This window comes from Pelobates fuscus, chromosome 8, assembly GCF_036172605.1.
Source record: "Pelobates fuscus isolate aPelFus1 chromosome 8, aPelFus1.pri, whole genome shotgun sequence".
NCBI classification, from domain to species: Eukaryota; Metazoa; Chordata; class Amphibia; order Anura; family Pelobatidae; genus Pelobates; species Pelobates fuscus.
The window spans coordinates 8610235-8623651 of NC_086324.1; the positions used below are offsets into that span (position 1 = coordinate 8610235).

A 13417-nucleotide genomic window follows, 5' to 3' on the forward strand; every position below is an offset into this window, starting at 1 on the left:
TATAGCGCTAACAGGTGTACTCAACACTTTACAGGTTACATTACAGTAGAGGGAGGTACAGTAAGTGCAGTAGGTATACAGTGTATGTATATTTTATTTATATAGCGCTAACAGGTGTACTCAGCACTTTACAGGTTACATTACAGTAGAGGGAGGTACAGTAAGTGCAGTAGGTATACAGTGTATGTATATTTTATTTATATAGCGCTAACATGGGTACTCAGCACTTTACAGGTTACATTACAGTAGAGGGAGGTACAGTAAGTGCAGTAGGTATACAGTGTATGTATATTATATTTATATAGCGCTAACAGGTGTACTCAGCACTTTACAGGTTACATTACAGTAGAGGGAGGTACAGTAAGTGCAGTAGGTATACAGTGTATGTATATTTTATTTATATAGCACTAACAGGTGTACTCAGCACTTTACAGGTTACATTACAGTAGAGGGAGGTACAGTAAGTGCAGTAGGTATACAGTGTATGTATATTTTATTTATATAGCACTAACAGGTGTACTCAGCACTTTACAGGTTACATTACAGTAGAGGGAGGTACAGTAAGTGCAGTAGGTATACACTGTATGTATATTATATTTATATAGCGCTAACAGGTGTACTCAGCACTTTACAGGTAACATTACAGTAGAGGGAGGTACAGTAAGTGCAATAGGTATACAGTGTATGTATATTTTATTTATATAGCGCTAAGAGGTGTACTCAGCACTTTACAGGTTACATTACAGTAGAGGGAGGTACAGTAAGTGCAGTAGGTATACAGTGTATGTATATTTTATTTATATAGCGCTAAGAGGTGTACTCAGCACTTTACAGGTTACATTACAGTAGAGGGAGGTACAGTAAGTGCAGTAGGTATACAATTTATGTATATTTTATTTATATAGCGCTAAGAGGTGTACTCAGCACTTTACAGGTTACATTACAGTAGAGGGAGGTACAGTAAGTGCAGTAGGTGTATATTGTATTTATATAGCACCAACAGGTGTACTCAGCACTTTACAGGTTACATTACAGTAGAGGGAGGTACAGTAAGTGCAGTAGGTATACGATTTATGTATATTTTATTTATATAGCGCTAAGAGGTGTACTCAGCACTTTACAGGTTACATTACAGTAGAGGGAGGTACAATAAGTGCAGTAGGTATACAGTGTATGTATATTTTATTTATATAGCGCTAACAGGTGTACTCAGCACTTTACAGGTTACATTACAGTAGAGGGAGGTACAGTAAGTGCAGTAGGTATGCAGATATGAGCAATAGATAAATTAAATATTGGTATATTCAAATTAAAAGTATTAATCAATCTTTTCAGCTTAAATAATATATTATTATCCATAAAATGGTGGTCTCACCTGTTCCAATCTGTGTTCTAAATCTGTCCTGTAAACGTGAAACTAAGGCAGACAGAATATCCATTCCAATCAGAGCGACCTAAAAACAGGGTGAAACGTGGGAGGTGAGTATCTGTACATAGCGATGGAGCGTTAAATAAAACCCATCCAGGCTAAAGACTCCTGGGAATTAGCAGCTATGTATTATTTTATTATTTATATAGCGCCAGCAAATTCCGTAGCGCTGTACAATGGGATGATTGTTGGTATTATTATTTATATAGCGTCAACTTATTCCGCAGAAGTTCACAATATTATGAAAGGGGGAAAATTAACAATAATTTAGACATTTACAAAATGGTAAGGAAACAATAGGTAGATAAGGATCTTGTCCACATGTGCTTACCAGTCTAGAGGATGATATAAAGGTATTAAAAATATATATATATAACAAAATGTACAATCTAAAAAAAAAGTGTAAATAGAGAAAAAATAATGCTATATATGTATACACAAATACACACAAGAAAAAACTGCAAGAACAGAGTAAATTTTATTGGTATGCAAATGTTCACAGCTAGATGGCGCAGTGCATCATGGGAGATGGCATGGATCCCTTTACTTTATAGGTACAGTAAGTAACAAGGTTTTCATTTGTGTAGTTACAAAAAAAAAAAACCACAGCACAATTTTACAAGGGACAGTGTATCAGTATATCCAGAAAAAGTAACTACAGACATACACTCACTATAAACGTAAACATGTCTCCACCTACAGCCCCCAGCTCCACGCGGCCGTCTCAGTAACCATCCTTCTCTTGGGGTGAGCGACTGTTCAATGAGCGTATAGTGAGAGCAGTCCTGCTAACACCACACAGACAACACCGAGCATCACTAGTGCAGTAGTACTAGAAAGGTGCAATTTTTGGAACAATTTCCATCTTACAAAACCGTAAAAATAAGACACACGACTGACAAACACATAACGAAAGTAAAAGAGTTAAACCAACAGATGGCGCTGTGCACATTACGCAATACATAGTGCTCACACCACGTTTCCTGCTCTGCCAGCATTCAGCGATCTCTCAGCAATAGCAGATATAATGTATCTAAACCAGGACTGGATCCATTACACAGCAACACGATATACAATGTAACTAAACCAGGACTGGATCTATAACACAGCAACACCAGATACAATGTAACTAAACCAGGACTGGATCTATAACACAGCAACACCAGATACAATGTAACTAACCAGGACTGGATCTATAACACAGCAACAGCAGATACAATGTAACTAAACCAGGACTGGATCTATAACAAAGCAATAGCAGATACAATGTAACTAAACCAGGACTGTATCTATTACACAGCAACACCAGATACAATGTAACTAAACCAGGACTGGAGCTATAACACAGCAACAGCATATACAATGTAACTAAACCAGGACTGGATCTATTACACAGCAACACCAGATACAATGTAACTAAACCAGGACTGGATCTATAACACAGCAACACCAGATACAATGTAACTAAACCAGGACTGGAGCTATAACACAGCAACACCAGATACAATGTAACTAAACCAGGACTGGAGCTATAACAGAGCAACACCAGATACAATGTAACTAAACCAGGACTGGATCTATAACACAGCAACACCAGATACAATGTAACTAAACCAGGACTGGATCTATAACACAGCAACACCAGATACATTGTAACTAAACCAGGACTGGATCTATAACACAGCAACACCAGATACAATGTAACTAAACCAGGACTGGATCTATAACACAGCAACAGCATATACAATGTAACTAAACCAGGACTGGATCTATAACACAGCAACACCAGATACAATGTAACTAAACCAGGACTGGATCTATAACACAGCAACACCAGATACATTGTAACTAAACCAGGACTGTATCTATTACACAGCAATAGCAGATACAATGTAACTAAACCAGGACTGGATCTATAACACAGCAACACCAGATACATTGTAACTAAACCAGGACTGGATCTATAACACAGCAACACCAGATACATTGTAACTAAACCAGGACTGGATCTATAACACAGCAACACCAGATACATTGTAACTAAACCAGGACTGGATCTATAACACAGCAACACCAGATACATTGTAACTAAACCAAGACTGGATCTATAACACAGCAACACCAGATACATTGTAACTAAACCAGGACTGGATCTATAACACAGCAACACCAGATACATTGTAACTAAACCAGGACTGGATCTATAACACAGCAACACCAGATACATTGTAACTAAACCGGGACTGTATCTATTACACAGCAACACCAGATACAATGTAACTAAGCCAGGACTGTATCTATTACACAGCAACACCAGATACAATGTAACTAAGCCAGGACTGTATCTATTACACAGCAACAGCAGATACAATGTAACTAAACCAGGACTGGATCTATAACACAGCAACACCAGATACATTGTAACTAAACCAGGACTGGATCTATAACACAGCAACACCAGATACATTGTAACTAAACCAGGACTGGATCTATAACACAGCAACACCAGATACATTGTAACTAAACCAGGACTGGATCTATAACACAGCAACACCAGATACATTGTAACTAAACCAGGACTGGATCTATAACACAGCAACACCAGATACATTGTAACTAAACCAGGACTGGATCTATAACACAGCAACACCAGATACATTGTAACTAAACCAGGACTGGATCTATAACACAGCAACACCAGATACATTGTAACTAAACCAGGACTGGATCTATAACACAGCAACACCAGATACATTGTAACTAAATCAGGACTGGATCTATAACACAGCAACACCAGATACATTGTAACTAAACCAGGACTGTATCTATTACACAGCAACACCAGATACAATGTAACTAAACCAGGACTGGATCTATAACACAGCAACATCAGATACAATGTAACTAAACCAGGACTGGATCTATAACACAGCAACAGCATATACAATGTAACTAAACCAGGACTGGATCTATCGCACAGCAATAGCAGATACAATGTAACCAAACCATGGACTGGATCTATAACACAGCAACACCAGATACATTGTAACTAAACCAGGACTGGATCCATTACACAGCAACAGCAGATACATTGTAACTAAACCAGGACTGGATCTATAACACAGCAACACCAGATACAATGTAACTAAACCAGGACTGGATCTATAACACAGCAACACCAGATACAATGTAACTAAACCAGGACTGGATCTATAACACAGCAACACCAGATACAATGTAACTAAACCAGGACTGGATCCATTACACAGCAACAGCAGATACATTGTAACTAAACCAGGACTGGATCTATAACACAGCAACACCAGATACAATGTAACTAAAACCAGAACTGGATCTATAACACAGCAACACCAGATACATTGTAACTAAACCAGGACTGGATCTATAACACAGCAACACCAGATACATTGTAACTAAACCAGGACTGGATCTATAACACAGCAACACCAGATACATTGTAACTAAACCAGGACTGTATCTATTACACAGCAACACCAGATACAATGTAACTAAACCAGGACTGGATCTATAACACAGCAACATCAGATACAATGTAACTAAACCAGGAAAGGATCTATAACACAGCAACAGCATATACAATGTAACTAAACCAGGACTGGATCTATCGCACAGCAATAGCAGATACAATGTAACCAAACCATGGACTGGATCTATAACACGGCAACACCAGATATAATGTAACCAAACCAGGACTGGATCTATAACACAGCAACACCAGATACAATGTAACTGAACCAGGACTGGATCTATAACACAGCAACACCAGATACAATGTAACTAAACCAGGACTGGATCTATAACACAGCAATAGCATATACAATGTAACTAAACCAGGACTGTATCTATTACACAGCAACACCAGATACAATGTAACTAAACCAGGACTGGATCTATAACACAGCAACACCAGATACAATGTAACTAAACCAGGACTGGATCTATAACACAGCAACACCAGATACAATGTAACTAATCCAGGACTGGATCTATAACACAGCAACACCAGATACATTGTAACTAAACCGGGACTGTATCTATTACACAGCAACACCAGATACAATGTAACTAAACCAGGACTGGATCTATAACACAGCAACACCAGATACAATGTAACTAAACCAGGACTGGATCTATAACACAGCAACACCAGATACATTGTAACTAAACCGGGACTGTATCTATTACACAGCAACACCAGATACAATGTAACTAAACCAGGACTGGATCTATAACACAGCAATAGCAGATACAATGTAACCAAACCATGGACTGGATCTATAACACAGCAACACAAGATACATTGTAACTAAACCAGGACTGTATCTATTACACAGCAACACCAGATACATTGTAACTAAACCAGGACTGGATCTATAACACAGCAACACCAGATACATTGTAACTAAACCAGGACTGGATCTATAACACAGCAACACCAGATACATTGTAACTAAACCGGGACTGTATCTATTACACAGCAACACCAGATACAATGTAACTAAACCAGGACTGGATCTATAACACAGCAACACCAGATACAATGTAACTAATCCAGGACTGGATCTATAACACAGCAACACCAGATACAATGTAACTAAACCAGGACTGGATCTATAACACAGCAATAGCAGATACAATGTAACCAAACCATGGACTGGATCTATAACACAGCAACACCAGATACATTGTAACTAAACCAGGACTGTATCTATTACACAGCAACACCAGATACAATGTAACTAAACCAGGACTGGATCTATAACACAGCAACATCAGATACAATGTAACTAAACCGGGAAAGGATCTATAACACAGCAACACCAGATACATTGTAACTAAACCAGGACTGGATCTATAACACAGCAACAGCATATACAATGTAACTAAACCAGGACTGGATCTATCGCACAGCAATAGCAGATACAATGTAACCAAACCATGGACTGGATCTATAACACAGCAACACCAGATACATTGTAACTAAACCAGGACTGGATCTATAACACAGCAACACCAGATATAATGTAACCAAACCAGGACTGGATCTATAACACAGCAACACCAGATACAATGTAACTAAACCAGGACTGGATCTATAACACAGCAACACCAGATACAATGTAACTAAACCAGGACTGGATCTATAACACAGCAATAGCATATACAATGTAACTAAACCAGGACTGTATCTATTACACAGCAACACCAGATACAATGTAACTAAACCAGGACTGGATCTATAACACAGCAACACCAGATACAATGTAACTAAACCAGGACTGGATCTATAACACAGCAACACCAGATACAATGTAACTAATCCAGGACTGGATCTATAACACAGCAACACCAGATACAATGTAACTAAACCAGGACTGGATCTATAACACAGCAATAGCAGATACAATGTAACCAAACCATGGACTGGATCTATAACACAGCAACACAAGATACATTGTAACTAAACCAGGACTGGATCTATAACACAGCAACACCAGATACATTGTAACTAAACCAGGACTGGATCTATAACACAGCAACACCAGATACATTGTAACTAAACCGGGACTGTATCTATTACACAGCAACACCAGATACAATGTAACTAAACCAGGACTGGATCTATAACACAGCAACACCAGATACAATGTAACTAATCCAGGACTGGATCTATAACACAGCAACACCAGATACAATGTAACTAAACCAGGACTGGATCTATAACACAGCAATAGCAGATACAATGTAACCAAACCATGGACTGGATCTATAACACAGCAACACCAGATACATTGTAACTAAACCAGGACTGGATCTATAACACAGCAACACCAGATACATTGTAACTAAACCGGGACTGTATCTATTACACAGCAACACCAGATACAATGTAACTAAACCAGGACTGGATCTATAACACAGCAACAGCAAATACAATGTAACTAAACCAGGACTGGATCTATTACACAGCAACACCAGATACATTGTAACTAAACCAGGACTGGATCTATAACACAGCAACAGCATATACAATGTAACTAAACCAGGACTGGATCTATCGCACAGCAATAGCAGATACAATGTAACCAAACCATGGACTGGATCTATAACACGGCAACACCAGATACATTGTAACTAAACCAGGACTGGATCTATAACACAGCAACACCAGATACAATGTAACTAAACCAGGACTGGATCTATAACACAGCAACAGCAGATACAATGTAACTAAACCAGGACTGGATCTATAACACAGCAACAGCAGATACATTGTAACTAAACCAGGACTGGATCTATAACACAGCAATAGCAGATACAATGTAAACAAACCAGGACTGGATCTATCACACAGCAACACCAGATACAATGTAACTAAACCAGGACTGGATCTATAACACAGCAACAGCAGATACATTGTAACTAAACCAGGACTGGATCTATAACACAGCAGCACCAGATACAATGTAACTAAACCAGGACTGGATCTATAACACAGCAACACAAGATACATTGCAACTAAACCAGGACTGGATCTATAACACAGCAATACCAGATACATTGTAACTAAACCAGGACTGGATCTATAACACAGCAACACCAGATACATTGTAACTAAACCAGGACTGGATCTATAACACAGCAACACCAGATACATTGTAACTAAACCAGGACTGGATCTATAACACAGCAACACCAGATACATTGTAACTAAACCAGGACTGGATCTATAACACAGCAACAGCAAATACAATGTAACTAAACCAGGACTGGATCTATAACACAGCAACACCAGATACAATGTAACTAAACCAGGACTGGATCTATAACACAGCAACTGCAGATACATTGTAACTAAACCAGGACTGGATCTATAACACAGCAACAGCAGATACATTGTAACTAAACCAGGACTGGATCTATAACACAGCAATACCAGATACATTGTAACTAAACCAGGACTGGATCTATAACACAGCAACAGCAAATACAATGTAACTAAACCAGGACTGGATCTATAACACAGCAACACCAGATACAATGTAACTAAACCAGGACTGGATCTATAACACAGCAACAGCAGATACAATGTAACTAAACCAGGACTGGATCTATAACACAGCAACAGCAGATACATTGTAACTAAACCAGGACTGGATCTATAACACAGCAACAGCATATACAATGTAACTAAACCAGGACTGGATCTATCGCACAGCAATAGCAGATACATTGTAACCAAACCATGGACTGGATCTATAACACGGCAACACCAGATACAATGTAACTAAACCAGGACTGGATCTATAACACAGCAACACCAGATACAATGTAACTAAACCAGGACTGGATCTATAACACAGCAACACCAGATACATTGTAACTAAACCAGGACTGGATCTATAACACAGCAACACAAGATACATTGCAACTAAACCAGGACTGGATCTATAACACAGCAATACCAGATACATTGTAACTAAACCAGGACTGGATCTATAACACAGCAACACCAGATACATTGTAACTAAACCAGGACTGGATCTATAACACAGCAACAGCAAATACAATGTAACTAAACCAGGACTGGATCTATAACACAGCAACAGCATATACAATGTAACTAAACCAGGACTGGATCTATTACACAGCAACAGCAGATACATTGTAACTAAACAAGGACTGGATCTATAACACAGCAACAGCATATACAATGTAACTAAACCAGGACTAGATCTATCGCACAGCAACACCAGATACAATGTAACTAAATCAGGACTGGATCTATAACACAGCAACACCAGATACATTGTAACTAAACCAGGACTGGATCTATAAAACAGCAACAGCATATACAATGTAACTAAACCAGGACTGGATCTATAACACAGCAACACCAGATACATTGTAACTAAACCAGGACTGGATCTATAACACAGCAACAACAGATACATTGTAACTAAACCAGGACTGGATCTATAACACAGCAACAACAGATACAATGTAACTAAACCAGGACTGGATCTATAACACAGCAACACCAGATACATTGTAACTAAACCAGGACTGGATCTATAACACAGCAACACCAGATACATTGTAACTAAACCAGGACTGGAGCTATAACACAGCAACACCAGATACAATGTAACTAAACCAGGACTGGATCTATAACACAGCAACAGCATATACAATGTAACTAAACCAGGACTGGATCTATTACACAGCAACACCAGATACAATGTAACTAAACCAGGACTGTATCTATTACACAGCAACACCAGATACAATGTATCTAAACCAGGACTGTATCTATTACACAGCAACACCAGATACAATGTAACTAAACCAGGACTGTATCTATAACACAGCAACACCAGATACAATGTAACTAAACCAGGACTGGATCTATAACACAGCAACACCAGATACAATGTAACTAAACCAGGACTGTATCTATTACACAGCAACACCAGATACAATGTAACTAAACCAGGACTGGATCTATAACACAGCAACACCAGATACATTGTAACTAAACCAGGACTGGATCTATAACACAGCAACACCAGATACATTGTAACTAAACCAGGACTGGATCTATAACACAGCAACACCAGATACATTGTAACTAAACCAAGACTGGATCTATAACACAGCAACACCAGATACATTGTAACTAAACCAGGACTGGATCTATAACACAGCAACACCAGATACATTGTAACTAAACCAGGACTGGATCTATAACACAGCAACACCAGATACATTGTAACTAAACCAGGACTGGATCTATAACACAGCAACACCAGATACATTGTAACTAAACCAGGACTGGATCTATAACACAGCAACACCAGATACATTGTAACTAAACCAGGACTGGATCTATAACACAGCAACACCAGATACATTGTAACTAAACCAGGACTGGATCTATAACACAGCAACACCAGATACATTGTAACTAAACCAGGACTGGATCCATTACACAGCAACAGCAGATACATTGTAACTAAACCAGGACTGGATCTATAACACAGCAACACCAGATACATTGTAACTAAACCAGGACTGGATCTATAACACAGCAACACCAGATACATTGTAACTAAATCAGGACTGGATCTATAACACAGCAACACCAGATACAATGTAACTAAACCAGGACTGGATCTATAACACAGCAACATCAGATACAATGTAACTAAACCAGGACTGGATCTATAACACAGCAACAGCATATACAATGTAACTAAACCAGGACTGGATCTATCGCACAGCAATAGCAGATACAATGTAACCAAACCATGGACTGGATCTATAACACAGCAACACCAGATACAATGTAACTAAACCAGGACTGGATCTATAACACAGCAACACCAGATACAATGTAACTAAACCAGGACTGGATCTATAACACAGCAACAGCAGATACATTGTAACTAAACCAGGACTGGATCCATTACACAGCAACAGCAGATACATTGTAACTAAACCAGGACTGGATCTATAACACAGCAACACCAGATACAATGTAACTAAACCAGGACTGGATCTATAACACAGCAACACCAGATACATTGTAACTAAACCAGGACTGGATCTATAACACAGCAACACCAGATACATTGTAACTAAACCAGGACTGGATCTATAAAACAGCAACAGCATATACAATGTAACTAAACCAGGACTGGGTCTATAACACAGCAACACCAGATACATTGTAACTAAACCAGGACTGGATCTATAACACAGCAACAGCATATACAATGTAACTAAACCAGGACTGGATCTATAACACAGCAACACCAGATACATTGTAACTAAACCAGGACTGGATCTATAACACAGCAACACCAGATACAATGTAACTAAACCAGGACTGGATCCATTACACAGCAACAGCAGATACATTGTAACTAAACCAGGACTGGATCTATAACACAGCAACACCAGATACATTGTAACTAAACCAGGACTGGATCTATAACACAGCAACAACAGATACATTGTAACTAAACCAGGACTGGATCTATAACACAGCAACACCAGATACATTGTAACTAAACCAGGACTGGATCCATTACACAGCAACAGCAGATACATTGTAACTAAACCAGGACTGGATCTATAACACAGCAACACCAGATACAATGTAACTAAACCAGGACTGGATCTATAACACAGCAACACCAGATACATTGTAACTAAACCAGGACTGGATCTATAACACAGCAACACCAGATACAATGTAACTAAACCAGGACTGGATCCATTACACAGCAACAGCAGATACATTGTAACTAAACCAGGACTGGATCTATAACACAGCAACACCAGATACAATGTAACTAAAACCAGAACTGGATCTATAACACAGCAACACCAGATACATTGTAACTAAACCAGGACTGGATCTATAACACAGCAACACCAGATACATTGTAACTGAATCAGGACTGGATCTATAACACAGCAACACCAGATACATTGTAACTAAACCAGGACTGTATCTATTACACAGCAACACCAGATACAATGTAACTAAACCAGGACTGGATCTATAACACAGCAACATCAGATACAATGTAACTAAACCAGGAAAGGATCTATAACACAGCAACAGCATATACAATGTAACTAAACCAGGACTGGATCTATCGCACAGCAATAGCAGATACAATGTAACCAAACCATGGACTGGATCTATAACACGGCAACACCAGATATAATGTAACCAAACCAGGACTGGATCTATAACACAGCAACACCAGATACAATGTAACTAAACCAGGACTGGATCTATAACACAGCAACACCAGATACAATGTAACTAAACCAGGACTGGATCTATAACACAGCAATAGCATATACAATGTAACTAAACCAGGACTGGATCTATAACACAGCAACACCAGATACATTGTAACTAAACCAGGACTGGATCTATAACACAGCAACACCAGATACATTGTAACTAAACCAGGACTGGATCTATAACACAGCAACACCAGATACAATGTAACTAAACCAGGACTGGATCTATAACACAGCAACACCAGATACATTGTAACTAAACCAGGACTGGATCTATAACACAGCAACACCAGATACATTGTAACTAAACCGGGACTGTATCTATTACACAGCAACACCAGATACAATGTAACTAAACCAGGACTGGATCTATAACACAGCAACACCAGATACAATGTAACTAATCCAGGACTGGATCTATAACACAGCAACACCAGATACAATGTAACTAAACCAGGACTGGATCTATAACACAGCAATAGCAGATACAATGTAACCAAACCATGGACTGGATCTATAACACGGCAACACCAGATACAATGTAACTAAACCAGGACTGTATCTATAACACAGCAACAGCAGATACATTGTAACTAAACCAGGACTGGATCTATAACACAGCAACACCAGATACATTGTAACTAAACCGGGACTGTATCTATTACACAGCAACACCAGATACAATGTAACTAAACCAGGACTGGATCTATAACACAGCAACAGCAAATACAATGTAACTAAACCAGGACTGGATCTATTACACAGCAACACCAGATACAATGTAACTAAACCACGGACTGTATCTATTACACGGCAACACCAGATACAATGTAACTAAGCCAGGACTGTATCTATTACACAGCAACACCAGATACAATGTAACTAAACCAGGACTGGATCTATAACACAGCAACAGCATATACAATGTAACTAAACCAGGACTGGATCTATCGCACAGCAATAGCAGATACAATGTAACCAAACCATGGACTGGATCTATAACACGGCAACACCAGATACATTGTAACTAAACCAGGACTGGATCTATAACACAGCAACACCAGATACAATGTAACTAAACCAGGACTGGATCTATAACACAGCAACAGCAGATACAAT

The 13417-nt window shown here is 38.8% G+C and overlaps 1 protein-coding gene and 1 non-coding gene across 20 annotated transcripts in view; one reads left to right on the plus strand and one right to left on the minus strand.

The window, feature by feature from the left end:
- The window catches only part of CLASP1 (cytoplasmic linker associated protein 1), a 159028-nt gene that overhangs the window by 99626 nt on the left and 45985 nt on the right, over positions 1-13417 (minus strand). For all 19 annotated transcript variants that reach the window (XM_063429222.1, XM_063429218.1, XM_063429224.1 and 16 more), the window contains exon 3: positions 1376-1454. In XM_063429222.1, coding sequence (XP_063285292.1) covers positions 1376-1454 — 79 coding nt within the window. The remainder of the gene's footprint in view (positions 1-1375; positions 1455-13417) is intronic.
- On the plus strand, positions 2160-2286 carry LOC134572144 (U4atac minor spliceosomal RNA). Its single transcript, XR_010085254.1, has one exon. It is a non-coding gene; the product is annotated as a U4atac minor spliceosomal RNA (small nuclear RNA).